This window comes from Panthera onca, chromosome E1 (genome assembly GCF_046562875.1).
Source record: "Panthera onca isolate mPanOnc1 chromosome E1, mPanOnc1 haplotype 2, whole genome shotgun sequence".
Lineage (NCBI taxonomy): Eukaryota > Metazoa > Chordata > Mammalia > Carnivora > Felidae > Panthera > Panthera onca.
In genome coordinates this window covers 24,227,627-24,245,490 of record NC_138352.1, presented here as the reverse complement: position 1 = coordinate 24,245,490, position 17,864 = coordinate 24,227,627, and the positions used below count along the sequence as shown (strand labels likewise).

The 17,864-nt window shown below is 46.4% G+C and overlaps 1 protein-coding gene across 2 annotated transcripts in view; it reads right to left on the bottom strand.

The window, feature by feature from the left end:
• Window positions 1-17,864, bottom strand: part of COX10 (cytochrome c oxidase assembly factor heme A:farnesyltransferase COX10) — a 138,829-nt gene that overhangs the window by 99,740 nt on the left and 21,225 nt on the right. For both annotated transcript variants that reach the window (XM_078437727.2, XM_078437728.2), the window contains exon 4: window positions 5,943-6,067. In XM_078437727.2, the coding sequence (XP_078293853.1) occupies window positions 5,943-6,067 (125 nt within the window). The remainder of the gene's footprint in view (window positions 1-5,942; window positions 6,068-17,864) is intronic.

The following is a 17,864-nucleotide window of genomic DNA, read 5'->3' as shown; positions in this document are numbered from 1 at the left end:
TAATAGAGTTCTGTGGGAGAAAAAAAATTTCTTTCTGTCCGGATTTATAAAAGGATTCAAATAACATCTCATATTTTTTAAATCCTTCTTTTAGCTGTTATTAATTTAGTTCTGAGTGTTTCTTCTTTGTACCCGACTTCTGTGATCTCTCTGTGATCGGAAAAGTACGGCTTTGGAAAACCAATTCCTACATTTGTTGCAGGGAGAGAAAATGAGCTTCAGCTTCTGATTTATGAAGTAGTGACTAGTGCATAAAGATATATATACATATACATACATATATATGTGAAACCACTAACATTAAAATGTACGAAGGAATTACACCCACGTTTTGTACAACATACGCATGCTTCATTTGAAACCATGGCCAGGCCTTAAAGCGAGGATGCCTTCAAAGGATGAAAGCCACCCGTAAAATTTAGCAACTGAAAGATAAAATGTGACGGATGGCTTCGACTGATCGCATCTTGAGAAACCAGCGACCTCAGAAGTGCAAAAGCTGAATAAATTCAAGAGGAAAGAATTAAGAAATTGAAACAGATGAGAACTGTCAGGAAATTGTCAGTGTGATTGAGTGTTTGACATAGTAGAGATTGTTATAATAAAATGCATTTGGGGTTATTTCACTTCTGTTACAAAGAGATGATATTTTTTTAATGGAGGGGAACACTGAATGTCGGCAGGTACGTTGCTACGGGGTACGCTTTCCTGGTACCCTGCCGTTCCTCCTGACGGATGTGCCCCCACTCTCTCGACCGCTTCTCCACTGTGGCAGCTTTTTGTTTCCGTAGCTGCACTGCACGCACCTCTAACTGTTCTTATTTTTATGTATTTACTTATCTTAAGTTGGTTTATTCTAAGACAGAGACAGAGCATGCGAGCTGTGGAGGGGAAGAGAGACGGGGAGGGAGATAAATCATCAAGCAGGCTCCGCACCATCAGCGTGGAGCTTGATGCGGGGCTCGAGGCCGTGAACCATGAGATCATGACCTGAGCCGAAACCAAGAGTCAGACACTCAACTGACCACGGCACCCAGGTGCCCTGTCTCTAATTGTTTTTAAAGGGGATGTCCTTCATGAGATCAGGGCTACCAGCCAAAACATGAATGAGATGGGTTTAAGTTGGAATGTGTGTGGTCTAATTGCTGACATCTGTACAGTGTTGCAGAGCTTACAAAGCACGTTGACATAAATTATTATTATTATTATTATTATTTTATTATTATGATTTTTAAACTTTATTTATAAACTCTGTCAGTGCCGAGCCTGATGCGGGGCTTGAACCCACGGAACTGTGAGATCATGACCTGAGCTGAAACCAGGAGTCAGACGCCTAACAGACTGAGCCACTGAGGTGCCCCTACATAAATTTTTGTTTTTTTATTTTTTTTAACGTTTATTTATTTTTGAGAGAGAGAGAAAAACAAAGTACGAGCGTGGGAGGGGCAAAGAGAGAGACACACACACACATACACAGAATCGGAAGCAGGCTCCAGGCTCCGAGCTGCCAGCACAGAGCCCAACTCGGGGCTTGAACTCATTGACCGAAACCTCGTGACCTGAGCCAAAGATGGATGCTTAACCGACTGAGCCACCAGGCGCCCCATAAGTTATTATTTGAACCTTACTACCCTGCAAGGTAGGGGGCATTACTGCCATTTCTATTTGTAAAACATTGTTTCATCACTGAATTATTCTTTGTAAAAGCAGCATTTTAAAAAAATGTGTTATGCAAATAATGTTTCCATTGCAGATCAGTGAGAAAACATAAATAAGCAAAAACAACAGTAACATTTTTTATTTTACGTTTCCCTGGTGCCAGGCACTGCTCTGTGCTTTAGACTTACAGCAGAGAATAAATGGAAACTTCCAGCTTTCTGGTGCTTATATATCCCGCCTCCCAAGCAGACTCACTGGTTAACACTTTGATTTGTATTATCATAGACTTTTTTTTTTTTGTTTTACACACACAACCTTCACATCCTTATTAACTTCACGCAGGAATGATTTACGTGTATAATACATCTCGCCTCTATATATTTTCTCCTTTAACTAGTACACCATGAACATTTCCCACCTCAGTATTTGCTGATAACATGATTGTATATGGATATACTGTGATTTCTTTAATCGGTTTCTCCTTAGCTGACGTTTTAGGAATTTCCAGTCTTTGGCCCATGTAGATATGTTGAGATGAAATTCTTGCAGCTGAAATCTTTGAACACGTCCTTAACTATTTCTTTAGATAGATTACTAAAACTGTGCGTTAAAAGATATGTAGTTTTTAAAATTAAAAAGTTAAAATCCAAGAAGGTATGTATTTTAAGTACAGGGAAATTTCTTCCCAGGAGGTCTTTTGTGTGTTTGCTTTAAATCAGCTTGTTATGCTTCTCGTTGGCACCGTGTGAAGTGCTCATCACCATCACTGCGTATTAGAAAGTCAGAGAGTAGAGGGGCGCCTGAGTGGCTTAGTTGGTTGAGCACCCGACTTCGGCTCAGGTCATGATCTCGCAGTCTGTGAGATCTCGCAGCCCGCGTCGGGCTCTGTGCAGACAGCTCGGAGCCTGGAGCCTGCTTCCGATTCTGTGTCTCCCTCTCTCTCTGCCCCTCCCCGGCTCATGCTCTGTCTCTCTCTCTGTCAAAAATAAATAAACATTAAAAAAGAATTTTTTTTACGAAAGCCAGAGAGTAGAAAAGTGGTTACCAGGAGCGTCTGGGTGGCTCAGTCGGTTAAGCGTTCGACTTCGGCTCAGGTCATGATCTCACTGGTCATGAGTTCGAGCCCCTCATCGGGCTCTGTGCTTACAGCTTGGAGCCTGGAGCCTGCTTGGGATTCTGTGTCTCCCTCTCTCTCTGCTCCTCACCAACTCACGCGATCTCTCTTTCTCTCTCTCAAAAATAAATAAATAGTACAAAAAAAAAACCCAACCCACAATGGAATTCAACAATTCAAAATCATTAAGATTTTTAAGTATTGTGAGGTTTCTAAATGAAACTTCGGTCCAAGACAAGGGGAAGAAGGCAATATGAGGAATGTAAGAACATGAAACTATTCTGTGCCCAATAAGCATGGATTTAGGGCCTACGTTACGCACAGCACTGAAGAACCCTGGGGGGGCAGGGGGGGTGGGTGGGGGGATCAGCAACCGTGGAGGAAGACGTGGGAGTGTTCCAGAGGAAGAGCAGGAAAGCTGCCTCAGTGAGCGTCAACGGGGCTAGAAAGCCAGCCTCTGAACAGAAGAGGGAGACGCGGCGATTTGTCAGACGCAGAGAGAATCGCCCTCATAGAGTCTGGCTCTTCTCAGTAGTTTGGAATTGACGGAGTGTAACTCACTTCCCTACAGACGACAAAACAAAGCAGCCGTCTGAACTCATTTAAACTTTTAAAATTTCTAAAACTTTGGTTTACGTTCAGTTTCTGGAAATTTCTGCCCAAATGTAAAAAAAAAAAAAAAAAATAAATTCCCCCCCCCCCGCCCTGGGTATTTTCTTGCTACAATCGACAGGCTTTTTTTTCCATAATAAATTCTTGAACCACCTTTGTTTTCAGGTGGGGGACAGGAGGACTGGGGCAGCTCAAACTCAAGGCAACTCTATTATTTCTTATACTATTTTGGGATTTTGGATTCATTTGATGCCTATCAGATAGTTGCCGATGATCTTCTGAGTGTCTACACTTTCATTTTAAATTTTATTTAAAAAGGAGACAGTGGCTGGTATCTCAAGGATACGTGTAGGTCTTCAATTGAAAAAAGCTGAAAACTGGGATGTGTGTTCCCTCCTGGCTTAATCTTATGACCTAGATTTGTAACTAAACAGAAGTAATAATTTGAGAAGTATTTTGCAATACAGACCCAAAATAGCAACACAAATCCATTTTGCTTAAAGTGCTTTCTATTCAAAATTTCATTAGAAACGTTTCGTGGTGAAACCATGATTATTCTGCCAGCCAGGCAGCGAGGGCAGGGAGCAGAAGGGAGGAATAATCTGGAAGAGCTGGGCCGTGGTCTGCAGGATGGGATGAGACTTTTGGAAAAGGAGCAGGATTATTTGGACCTCCTTCCCCATGAGACGGTTTCCACATGAAAAGTTGTAACAAAAAAATAAATAAATAAACTGTATTTGAAAGAGACTGATCCCTCCCCAGACAGCTGGTAACACGTTGTAAAAGCCTAATGATACGAGGCATTATCAAATTAAAATTCCCATATTTTGCAGGATGCCGATTTATACGTCCACTCAGCCACGCTGTTTTTCTACTGGTAACTTGAATTCCTGTTTTAAAACTGTGCCAACTCCCCTTGGGTGTTCTGGTGATGAAAACAACTTTCCTTAAATTTCAGCCAAGACTTTTTTCACTCTTGGTATTGGATGAAAAATATGCGTGCTGGGGCACACTGCAATGACCAGGCGTGGGGCAGGGCCGGGGTGGGGCGGGGGGGAAGGGGAGGAGAGAACTATTTCAGAGAACCATTCTGATATTTAAAATAATAGGGGGACAAAAGGATGCATTAAAAATAATATGCTAATTATTTTTTAAAATATATTCTGATTCTATACACCAAGTTTACCGAATACTGAATTACCGTTTGGTTTTTTTGTTTTTTTTTTTTAAAAGCTGGATATGCTTATTTAAAATATAAAATCCCGGGGCGCCTGGGTGGCTCAGTCGGTTAAGCATTCGACTCTTGGTTTCGGCTCAGGTCATGATCTGTTGCATGAGTTCAAGCTCCGCATCAGGCTCGGTGCTGACGGTGTGGAGCCTGTTGGGGATTCATTCTTTCATTCTTCCTTTCTTCCTTTCTCTCTCTCTCTCTCACTCTCTCTCTCTCCCTCCCTCCCTCTCTCCCTTTCTTCCTTTCTTCCTTTCTCTCTCTCTCTCTCACTCTCTCTCTCTCCCTCCCTCCCTCTCTCCCTTTCTTCCTTTCTTTCTTTCTCTCTCTCTCTCTCTCACTCTCTCTCCCTCCCTCCCTCTCTCCCTTTCTTCCTTTCTTCCTTTCTCTCTCTCTCTCTCACTCTCTCTCTCTCCCTCCCTCCCTCTCTCCCTTTCTTCCTTTCTTTCTTTCTCTCTCTCTCTCTCACTCTCTCTCTCTCCCTCCCTCCCTCCCCCTCTCCCTTCCTTCCTTTCTTTCTTTCTCTCTCTCTCTCTTTCTCTCTCTCTCTCTCCCTCCCTCCCTCCCTTCCTTTCTTTCTTTCTTTCTCTCTCACTCTCTCTCCCTCCCTCCCTCTCTCCCTTTCTTCCTTTCTTTCTTTCTCTCTCTCTCTCTCACTCTCTCTCTCTCCCTCCCTCCCTCTCTCCCTTTCTTCCTTTCTTTCTTTCTCTCTCTCTCTCTCACTCTCTCTCTCTCCCTCCCTCCCTCCCCCTCTCCCTTCCTTCCTTTCTTTCTTTCTCTCTCTCTCTCTTTCTCTCTCTCTCTCTCCCTCCCTCCCTTCCTTTCTTTCTTTCTTTCTCTCTCTCTCTCTCTCTCCCTCCCTCTCTCTCTGCCCCACTTGCGCTGTCTCAGTCTCTCTCAAAATAAATAAACTTCAAAAAATAAATAAAATAAAATATAAAATACAATGTTGTGTATGTAAACAAATACAGACAAATCAAACCGAAGAAAGAAGAACACATACAATGATAAGCTCGGGGGAAGGTGCCTGAAATGCAGGAGCAGAAAGCCGAGCAAACAGCTCGAAACCCGTTCCAACCCAAGGGCGCCTGGCCGTTTGAAGCCGCTACATGGCTGCTCTCTCACCTGAAACACCTGAAAACCGTTCACCGCATTAGAGACAGACGAGCTGTGTCACCCACAGACCTCCACAGGATACGTGGTGTCACAAGATCCCGGGACCTCTCCATCTCTATACATGGTCTTGAAGTCATATATAAATGCGTGACAATACCACCGTCTAGGAGAAAGTCACATCACCATAATCGCGCTGAAAAGTGACCAACTGACCTGATTGATGGAGTTGGCAGCACAGGATGCAAGGCCCGTTCCCACAAAAGTAAGCAGGAAACACGGCAGGTCAAAAGGTCCTGGGGCCAGTGCAAATCCAGCCGAGGTGGTGCTGACGACGAGAGCTGCAACACAGAAACAGAGCAGACTCATCACCGATGCAGACTCGGGACTTATGTTAAAGCCCAAAAACAAGCCCTCTTCCACACACACCAATCAATTACATCAGTGACACCAACTATGGACGAATCCTCTCTCATTAAAAAAATTAAAATTTTTTTCTGATTATAAACATTATATACGTTCATTAGTAGAAAAATGCTAATATTCCTTTAAGTCCATTATACTCAAGAGTAAAAAAAAAAAAAAAAAAAATCAACGTTCACTTCTTCATCCAACAAACCCTTACTGGATACCTAATTCCCGACCAGCACCTGGCTGCGTGCCAGGCAGAGTACAGGGTGAAGGTACGTAAGGTCTCGTTCCTGCTGTCGGGGACCTTACTGGGCTGGGAGGTGACAGACACACGTCAGTAACTCTAACACATACAAAAGGAGTCCCAAATCCAGGACAAGCTGCAGACAACCTGAGCAGATGAGAGAGCAACCTGAGAAGATGGTTCTGGGGCCCAGAATCCGGTTAGAGGAGTACCAGAGGGAGGTGACAGTCCTACAGCCCCCAGGGGGAGCCGAGGGGAGGGGCAAGGTGCAGGCGCAAAGCCGTGTCATGCAAGCATCTGCTAAGGCTGCTCCTTTCGTTAGGACCTGGTCCTTCCTTCCTGGGGGTTTACAGAAGCTGGCAGGGCCAGAAAGTGTCTAGGACCGGGACTGATACGGGGCTGCAGAAGTTCACTGGAAAAAGGATCACCAATGGCGGACTGATGGGAGAAGACTTCGACCAGACGGCATCCAAGCTGGAGCTTCGGGAGGGGAGGTAGGACACGGTGGAGAGTGGGAGGGTGGGAGACACCACAGGTGGTTGGGTAGTTCCGAGAGCAGGCACAAGGGCAAGAGAGAGCAATGTCGAGCGTCTCTAGTAATCGGACACCATCTGCCTGGATTTCGAACCGAACATCTGGGGAGCACCGTTGAGCCTCACCCTGCCCTACATCGCAGCTGCGGAGAGGTACTCCACCTCTACTGCCAACGTCAAGCCCGCTGATTCATAACCAGGGTGGCTCTGCCCCCAGGGGACATCTGCTAACATCTGGAGACATATTTGGTTGTCACACTGGAGGTGGGAGGATAACGCTGTCCTCCAGTGGGTGGAGGCCAGAGATGCCTCTAAACACCTTACGGCGCACAGAGCAGCCCCCCGCCCCCAAACCAAAGAATTTTCTGGCCCCAAATGTCAACAGTGCTGAGGTTAAGAAACATGTAATCTAGTCCGAGCTACTATCTTGTGTGGACAAGTGCAAGGGCCTGTCCCCTACGTGGCCTCCTTGCTTCCGCCTTGTCCCCTCCCCTCTCCCAAATGAGATTTTAGAAGTATAAACAGATCATATCACCCCGCTTAGAAAGTCCCCGGGGGCGCCTGGGTGGCTTAGTTGGTTAAGCATGAGACTCTTGGTTCCGGCTCAGGTCCTGATCTCACGGTTCGTGGGTCTGGGCTGTGCCGCTGAGTGTGGGCCCTACTTGGGAGTCTCTCTTTCCCTCTCTCTCTCCGCCCCTCCCCTGCTCATGCACACACATGCGTGCATGCTCTCTCTCAAGATAAATAAATAAAAAAAAAAAAAAAACAGGAAGAAAGCAAGCCCCTTGACACTACACCTGGACTAACAGGCAAACTCCTCTGTCGTGTCTGTGTGTGTGTGTGTGTGTGTGTGTGTGTGTGTGTGCGCGCGTGTGTGTGTGTGTGTGTGTGTGTGTTGTAGCTCTCTCTAGCCCACTCACTGTTCTCCATCAGGAAGGCCGGGCTTTCTTGCCTCGGGGTCCCTGTGCTTTTGTGTCCTGTGTCCCCTGCCCCCTTCCGGGTCCTTCAGATCTCGTCTCAGATATGACTTGTTAGGGAGGACCTCCCTCTCCAGAAACCCCCTCAGGCAGGAGCTGTGACGGTGGCCTTCACTGCTGCAGGATGGTCACGGCTAGTGCTCCCCGAGGGACACAGCAGTGTTTACCAGAGGAAGGGGAGGAGGGGTGCAGGCTGCCACACCGCAGGCAGAGCTCAGGGTGAGGAGTTTTTACATGCCGTTCGGTTGGCAGGGGACTCACTGACGGCCCCATGCAGGGCAGGGACCCGTCACTGGAGGCCAGCCTGGAAGCAACAGGCACCGTGATTTGCAACAGGCAGGGAGTGTTTCAGACAAACAGTTTGAGAGGCTGTACTGTCGTTGATTTTTTTAAGTTTATTTATTTTGAGAGAGAGAGAGAGAGAGAGCGAGCGAGCATGAGCAGGAGAGGGGCAGACAGAGAGAGGGAGACTGGGAATCCCAAGCAGGCATTGTGCTGTCAGCGTGGAGCCCGACACGAGGCTCGAACCCACAAACTGTGAGCTCACAACCTGAGCCGAAATCAAGAGTCACACGCTTAACCGACTGAGCCACCCAGACGCCCTGAGAGGCTATACGGTCAATCCACTCTGAATGAGGTAGTAAACACGGGACTCAAATAGATATAAGGGATACTGTGACGGGTCCATTGTTAGGACTTGATAAATGTGAGAAATGGAAAGACCAAACAAAATAACAAGAAAAAAGGATAAAAGGTAAGTGTTGCACCGGGGGACTTGGAGAAGGATCAGAACATTAACAGAAAGGAGCACATCCAGGGAAAGGTGAGCAAGCTAGCTGGTCTCAGGAAAAATGTGCTGGTGTTGAAGAACCACGGGTATCTGCGTGGAAAGGTACAGATGTGAAAGGAAAGAGACTGGGAGTCAGGAGAGAAACACGAGGCTCTGAAGTCACTTGCCCAGAGACCAGGGCTGAGCCCGAGGGGGATGGATGAGGTCGTCGATGGACACCAAGTGCAGTGGGAAGAAGTGTATGAAAAAGAACTTCGCAGATGGGGGAAAGGAAGCAGGGACAGACACAAAGAACATCAGGAGACAAGAGTCAGGAGGATGAGGTGTCGTCGAGGGGCTGGAGGAAACAGTGCCAGGGGCACCACCAGTGACATCAACAAAAAATGCCAGGGAAATTGGTAATTCCTCCTAATGACCGCGAATTGCTTGGCACGTCCTTCAGGCTAGTTTCATCAGCAACATATAGAAACTCTCTGTTGTTTTACCATGTGGACAAGCCCCGAATATCTAGACCAGACACGGGCTTCTCGGTGTCTCCATATTTCTCTGCCTGGGCTAGCGGCAATGTGCAACGGGGAGTGACGTACGTGTGCGGAGGTGGGCACCCTAAACCAGAAGTCTCTGGTGAACATGTCCTTTGGCAAGGAGGTCCCTCCTTGAACGGTGTGGTCCCCAAATGGGGTTTGCATCCACATCTCCCAGGAGATGACTTAACCTCCAGAACAGAGCACACTCACTGTTAAGTAGACAGCAGAGCGAGTCCAGGAGCGAGAACACAGGTTGGGATAAAGGTTACAAAAAAGGACGAGCAGCAGATCAGGAGCTGAAGGCAAAGAAGAGAAAAAAGGGCCTGGCTTAGGCCAGAGAGCGCGCCCTGTCCCCTCTCCCCTCCTCTGCTCTGGGAGCCCAGCCTGCCTGGGCCCACAAATCGTACTACAAGCCAGAGCGTAAGAATCTCACGTGAGTATAGACAATGGCTGCCTGGAGACTTACGCCCAAAAGAAAATGCCACGGTGACTCCGGGCTCGAGCACAGCAGTTGCAGGTGCATGTGAAGGGACCTTTTACCCACGTGCAACAGGGAAAGAACAGCTTCTCATTTAGCGGTCCATTTAGCCATACCTGCGTGCACACGGCAACTACCAAGAAGGGCACCTTTAGAATAAACGAAACTCCTTTCACGATACTCAAAATAGCTCCGGTCTTTGAGGAGGATTCTTCATTCTTTACCGATGTCACACCGTCAATCACAAAGCTTCGTGGACAGTCCCGTGTCTGAGACCGAGTGTCACCTTGCTTTTTGCACAACTCAAAAGCTCTGGAGAGAGGTTAGGTGACTCCTCGCCTATCACCCGGGTGTGGTGACAAGCCAGGACCGGAAGAAAAGTCTGGAACATCCAGGCTACTTCTCAACTTAACCACAAGCAAGAAAGCTTGATGGTGGCAGTGGGAGGACTGGAGGGAATAGAAACCACAGGGCTTGCCCTCTCAAAACGAACTAAGTAAGTTTTTTTACATCCATGGAGCCAATCATTTGACATCATCCTTGATTCTGTGTTAAGGCCTTGAACCTTTAACCAAAAGCAGACTAAACAACTATGGTCCTTAAAAGAGCTTAGAAAATCCACAATAACTTTCTCAATACACAATTAGTAAACTCTAGAGTCACCAGTATGGCTTTAGCTATCTCTAAACATCTACATCAATATTTCGTATTGTGTTTTATCAGCAACTAAAAACAAACAAAGCATTTCCACCCCAGTGGGCGAGATGGCACCGCAATCACTGAACTGTCAAAAGAAAAACTGCAAAAAGAAAATTCGCTTTGCTGAAAACCAGAAAGGGTGCGTAGCTCCATGAAGGCAAAACTGATCGTTCAGAGGAGAAAGTCTCCTGTTTTTCTTTTCACCTGCCTCAGAGCTTGACTGAGTGACGGACGACAGAGGAAGACCATCAATTTCTGACGGGTGAGTAGAGAAGAGGTGGAAGGCGGTTTGCAAAACAATTGCCCAACGGACTATGTCTCAGTGAGACAGAAGAGTGACTCAATTTACCAAGTAGAAAGACTGCCTGATGTAAGACTGTATGAACTGTAAATGGTACAGCACGTTACAAAGTGACAGGGACTATTATTACTATTACAGGGGAGGAAATCTGCATTTGATAACACATTTTGCCAAAGCATCAAACCCTAACAAAGAATGTGTTTATACCTGCTTTGTCAAGGCAATTAATTTAAAGAAAAGAGAGAGGCAGAAGGGATTGATAAACTGTACAAGTAAAATTGACCACAGCAATATCCTCATACAGAACGGCCACAACTGTAATTAAACTTTTCATTGATTTCCTGGGATTCATTACGTGGAATCATTTTGCAACACCAGGATCTCATTAAAAGTGGGGGTAATATATTCTTTCATTAATAACACTTGAAATTATATTTTATTTGGTAATCTCCTATTCTGCCCCTTCACATGTAAACATGAAATCAATGTTGCCAACGAAGCATGACCCATCCAACAGAGGCCCAGAGGTGCTGGACTCTGGGCCCTGACGTCTCTGGGAGGAAGTCAAGGAAGAGTCATATTCCCGCTCCTGGTGGAGCCTGGCCCACCCTCCTGGGTGGGCGTCCAGCCGGTGATGCGCAAGCATCCTGTGCAGCGAGAGTCAGCAGCAGCCTGTGCAGGTGCCTAGGGAACAGCAGTCCCGCCTACCAGGCCCAGCTCCGCCCAGCTGCACGTCCACCCTTCTCTTCCGAACCATAAAGCCCGGTCTGAGATCTGCCGGGGCCACCTTCTTCCACAGCCCCTCGTTAACAGGAGTCCACAAATACGGGCTCGTCTGCCAGCCTTCCCTGGGGAGAACTGTGTAATACAGGTTTGTCCGGAAACAGGTGCAAGTCCGCAGGCCCCACGGGGCTGGAAGGAGCAGAAGTCCCCGAGGTGAACGGCCCAGGAGGGCCACGTGGCAGAGAACGGCAGGCCGCCTGGAGGAGCAGGACAGTCCCGGCGGATGGCTGGAAGGAAAACGGGGTCCTCGGTCCCAGGCAGCCAGAGAAATGAACTCAGCGAGCCTGGAAGAGGACCCCAGGTGAGAACCACAGCCCCGACCCCCACGCTGACTTCAGCTTGTGCCATCCCGAGCGGAGGATCCGGCCGGGCCGGGCCAGGCCGGGCCCGGAAATGACTGCGCGCCGTTTTAAAGCACCAAGTTGTGCTAACTTGTGTAGTAAAAGAAGACCAGCATGCACTGGAATGAGGGGCGTTTAGGAAAGGCCAGTCCACCGACCACACGGAGAACCGACCAGTGTGGAGGAAGACCCACTCAGGGCACCACGTAAAGGCCGCTGCGGAGCGCTGGGTGGGAAGGGGTGAGGCCTGGGGGGACGGCGACGGAACAGAGGGGCGGACGAGGGGTTTGAAGGCACTGGCAGAGGCCTTCAGCACCCAACACACGGAAGTGGTTACAGCAAAGGAGCGAACTCAGAGGACAAGACCTTACTGTTAAGGGAACAGTCACAGAACTGTCAAAGGGAACTCAGGGCCAACAAGTATAATCTCGGCCCCGATGCGAGAACCCCGCGACCACGTTTTTGGACGGATGCTACCTCCAGATCTGGGGACCCTGGGAACCCCTTCTGCATGGAAGAGCTCTAGCTGACTTGGTTCTCTCTCAGACCAGGTCCAGTCAGCTTCCTCGAAACACCTCCCTACGGATGTGACTTTGTCTTCCCGAGCGACCGGGAAGGAAGTACCTCTCACTCCTTCAATCGCCAAGCGCAGCTCTCCCACTGTCTGGGTCTCCCCACGGGAAGTGTCCCTAGGGACCAACCGCGCTTGACTTCCACACTCCTGTCCACGCCATGTGACGCCTTCAAGAGACACGCTAGGTTCACTATGACAAAAGCACGTGGCACAACGTCGGGCAAATAAGGGGTTAATGAGCGGTGCTCTTGCTAATTGTTGAGATGTGGTTCCCAGAATCCTAGATGAAACAGGTCTCTGGCCACTGAGCTTAGACTTCACATTTCAAAGGGGTGCCCTTAGGAGCTTCGAGAAAGGATACAACACCGCCTTACAAGCTCCGCATGCCTCGAGGGTTGTAACCCAAGGTACCACTGCCTCACTCTTGAGACTGGAGAGCAGTCCCTCCATAAATGTGGGTAAAAAATGACAATGACAGAAACACAAAACTTACATTTGTGGAGCACTTTACAATGTCAGAGCACTTTGATTAGTACTTAAATCTCAGAAGCGCTAACCTTCAAAAAAAGTAGGGTGTGGAGAACTCCGGGATACGGGAAGAGCGCATGAGAACTTTCACTCATATTTGACTTATTTGACTTTATTGTTTTTTAATGTTTATTTTTATTTCTGAGAGAGAGAGAGAGAGAAAGAGAGAGAAAGAGAGAGAAAGACAGAGCATGAGTGGGGGAGGGGCAGAGAAAGAGGGAGACACAGAATCTGAAGCAGGCTCCAGGCTCCTAGCTGTCTGCACAGAGCCTGACGCAGGGCTCAAACTTGCGAACTGCGAAATCATGACCTGAGCTGAAGTCGGATGCTTAACCGACTGAGCCACCCAGGCACCTCTAACTTTACTTATTTTAAAACACACATTTCGCATATCTTAAAATTAACACAGTGTGCTGGTATAACAGTACATGAGTTTTATTTACAAATAGCTATACATTTTTCTGTTCTATATGACATTTATGTGCAATAGCATAAATACTATTATAAATACATGTATGTGCACATAAATACATGTATCTGCACTTAAAACTTTTTTACTGTATATGCACTTAAAGTACATGACTAACAAACTTCACAGACCCTACTCTAAAAAAACAGCAAGGCAGGGGTGCCTGGGTGACTCAGTCAGTTGGTCACGTGACCGACTTCGGCTCAGGTCATGCTCTCACGGCTGGTGAGTTCGAGCCCCGCGTCGGGCTCTGTGCTGGCAGCTCAGAGCCTGGAGCCTGCTTCCGATTCTGTGTCTCCCTCTCTCTCTGCCCCTCCCCCACTCATGCTCTGTCTCCCTCGGTCTCAGAAATAAATAAACATTAAAAAAAAATTAAAAAAAAACAGCAAGGCGAGCATGGTAGGTATTAACGTCTGGTTTTATATACGGAGATACACATCAGTGGGAGTGAGCTCAATGAAGGGTCTAATCCAGACGGTCATACGGTTTTTGCATGACAGTCGGCTCTCTGCTTTACGGGATATTCTTTGACAAGTACGACGAAGACTGCTTTCCAGAAGGAGAAAATTCAACCAAATGAAGGGACACACGTGCACGCACTCACACCCCCTCTCCCCCCACATCCGCCTAACTGATTACAGAATCACAAACCAGCCCGGGAAAGCTCAGACAACACTGTAAGCCTGCCTACACGCCACGATGCTGTTTCTTCCACTACAGGTTTTAAGGGCACTGTGATGAGTCACAGGGGAGGAAGCCAGGTCTGGAAGGTGGGGAGGAGCCTGCCTCCCTGCTTCCGTGACACTGGGCACTTGCTCTGTCACCATAAACTGAGGTTCTGTCAGACTCGGAGTGGGAGTCTGGCCACGCTGTCCAGCTCTGATCTCACAGCGTACTTTCCAGTGCAGCGTTGAACCACGTAAGGCCTTCGCCTTCGCCCGTACGCAAGAGCTTTTCTTGGAGAAGCAGTTTTATCGAGAATTATTTTTTTTTAAAGGCTCAATACTTTGAGAACTATCGGTCTCTGAGCATAAGCACAACACAGGACTTCCTTTCTGAGATGGTCAGTTAAAAATAACTACAAAGAGGGGCGTCTGGGTGGCTCAGTTGGTTGAGCGTTGGACTTCGGCTCAGGTCACGATCTCACGGCTTGTGGGTTCGAGCCGCGCATCAGACTCTGTGCTGACAGCTAGGAGCCTGGAGCCCGCTTCGGATTCTGTGTCTCCCTCTCTCTCTGCCTCTCGACAATAAATAAATGTTTAAAAAAAAAAAAAAAAAGCTTTAAAAAAAAACTAGAGGGACGCCTGGGTGGCTCAGTCGGTTGAGCGTCCGACTTCAGCTCAGGTCACGATCTCGCGGTCCGTGAGTTTGAGCCCCGTGTCGGGCTCTGGGCTGATGGCTCAGAGCCTGGAGCCTGCTTCTGATTCTGTGTCTCCCTCTCTCTCTGCCCCTCCCCCATTCATGCTCTGTCTCTGTCTCAAAAATAAATAAACATTAAAAAAAATTAAAAAAAGTTAAAAAAATAAAAAAAACTGGAAAGATTGTATCAGAAAAATTGTCACCTACATCCTGATTTTATCTCTTTTAATACTCCCCCCGCTTTTTGTTTTAGCATGAGCTCCTAAAGAAATAAGTGAAAAACAAAATTCCAATAAATCAATTTGAGTAATTATTAACTCTGGCAAAAGATTTGGTCAAAAGATTAAAACCCCTGGCTAAACGAGAGTTTGAGATTCTCTATAGATTTCAAATTATCCTTGTGATCTATTATATCTCATGACCCCTGATAGCCGATAGAGCGCAATACTGTAATCTGAGTCCTACAAACCTGAGACGTATTCTCCTTAAAGCTCTCGTGTGTACTAAGTGTATAGGGAATAGGCAGTTAATGAATCTGTCTGTGGTTTTGCTTACGTGTGTGTCCAAACAGTGGAATCAGTTTTGTTACCTGATCTCAAAGTTCAAAACGGCAGAACTTAATTAAGAGGCAGGAATTAAGTCTTTTCTGATTCTAAAATGAGCATGTCGTTTTTGCTTAATAGCTGTACTTAAAGATTTCCTCCTCTCTCTTCATTTCTATTAACAGCTTAAGCTTCAAATAGCTCAGTTTCTAAGGAAAGTGAGCTTTTTAGGCTTCAAGGCTCTGCAGCGGGTCTGTGAACTCTGTGAACGTCCTGACCTAGTCATCTTACTTACCTTACATAACGCGCATATCAAAGAAGGTGGTAATTCTGGTGATCACTGTTCACTTCGGAGCAAAAGTCACCTGATGAGTGACAGGGTACTTTCTTCCTCAGCCACATTAAAGGATATCAATCAGGGGTACCTGATTACAAGCCATAACCACTTCTGGTTAAACGATAAGGCTTTTTATAGGGATTTTTAATAACACAGCTGCAAAATGAAGAACTTTCGGGGCCTTCCTGTTCTCCTCTTTTCTTTTTTTCATATACTTAATGACCAAAGCTGGTCAAAAAAATAAATAAATAAAATCCTAGGACCAAATTAAAACTCATACTTCAAACTGATGGAGCACCACTGTTACCAAAATGAAACATTTAAGTATGGTCCCTGGGGGCAATTCACCAGGAAGCATTTGGTCTGCATTTACAGTTAGCATTCCGAAAAGGGAAATGAAATTATCTATCGAGTCTGCTTCAAAAACCAAATAAAACCTGTTTATATCTAAGTTAATAATGCAACACATTTGAATGAGATCCTAAGATTGTTCTTTCAATTAGTTTTTCCTTGAACCACCTAAGCTTTTCTACTTTGTAAGCACCCTATTTTTTGTGTTTTTTTCCCCTTCCGATAAAGAAATATTTCTTCTCAATATACTTAATAAACAACACTTTACAACCTCCGTAATTAACTAAAAACCTTTTCCATAAAACTAATGTGCATTAAACTTTTAAGAAGTGGAAATCTGTGCTTAGTCAGTTAAGTGTCCGACTTCAGCTCAGGTCATGATCTCACGGTTTGTGAGTTCGAGCCCCGCGTCCGGCTCTATGCTGACAGCTCAGAGCCTGGAGCTTGCTTCGGATTCTGTGCCTCCCTCTCTCTGTGCCCCTCCCCCAACTTGCACTCTGTCTCTTTCTCAAAGATAAACAAACATTTAAAAAAAAAAAAGAGGTGGAAATCTGTCTTCTGCACAATGAGTTGGCAAGAAGGGATTGTCAGTTAAGCGGTTTTCACTAAAATAATGAAGCTTTTTCTCAGTTTCATCTCAAAATTGTTAAGTGTTGCTATCCAGACAGCATTTTATGATAAACATTTAAAATAAAGAATTAAGGGGCACCTGGGTGGTTCAGTTGGTTGAGCTTCCGACTTCGGCTCAGGTCATGATCCTGCGGTCCGTGAGTTCAAGCCCCGCATCAGGCTCTGTGCGGACAGCTCAGAGCCTGAAGCCTGCTCTGGATTCTGTCTCCTCTCTCTGCCCCTCCCCCACTCACGCTCTGTTCTCTCAAAAATGAATAAACATTAAAAAAATTTTTTTAAATAAAGAATTAAGATTACATGTCCATCTAAGGTATAATTCTGATTTTGACAGTATTTAGTATTTATCTACACTTGAGTATTTTTTGCCACACATATGTAGCAGGTCAATAAAATGGGCCTGCTCATGTGTTCTTTGCATCTGGACCTAAATGCATACGTATATAAAAGCATCATGATCTTCTCTTGCACTGACAATTTTCATTTACTCCTAGTGATTAGACAGTTATGCACTAATGCTGGCTGTGTCATTATTCTAGAGCGTTCGAGACAACTTTCTAGCACAAAGAATCTTTTAGAAATACTTTTAAGATGGCCAAGAAATGGAAGCATTCTCTTACTGAATGCTGCTGTCCCTTTAAGTGAAACTGACAATCAATCACCATTTGCCAACTCTAAGAGATGATTCATTGATAATCTTTATGTTCACTACTTATCTGAAAGAAATAAAAAGAGGTCTCTTAGCTGGGGGCTAGATTAAAGCACAGCTGAGTCCTCAAGGGCCTCTGGGAGTTGGAAGGGGTACAGCTTTCACAAACTCGATGAACTTCCTGGGTAACACAGTGGGGCTACCCTCCATTCCCACAGTTACACGGAGTACAAAATACGGCAGCAGATTGAAAACATCAGCACAGCTTGGCAAAGGTGAGAGCGACACTGTAAAAAAGCACAAAGGAACCACAAGGCACAGGGGCCTGAAGTCCTCTGCTTCAGGTACAATCCTTTTCAGCCACCACGAAGCATTCAACTACTACGGTACGGTAAAATCATCGACTGTTTGTAATTAATAGGCTAAACTGTTCCAAATCCTGTGGATGAGGGCAACAGGGTCCGTTGTACTTTCTTTCCCCCACAACAAGCATCACAACAGTGTCCTGGTTAGTGCTTCAGGGGGGTGAAGTCAAGGACCCTGTGAAGAATGAGGCGGCGGCGGGGGGGGGGGGGGGGGGGGAGGTCCTAAGCTAGAAGGCTTCCCAGGCTGATGTCA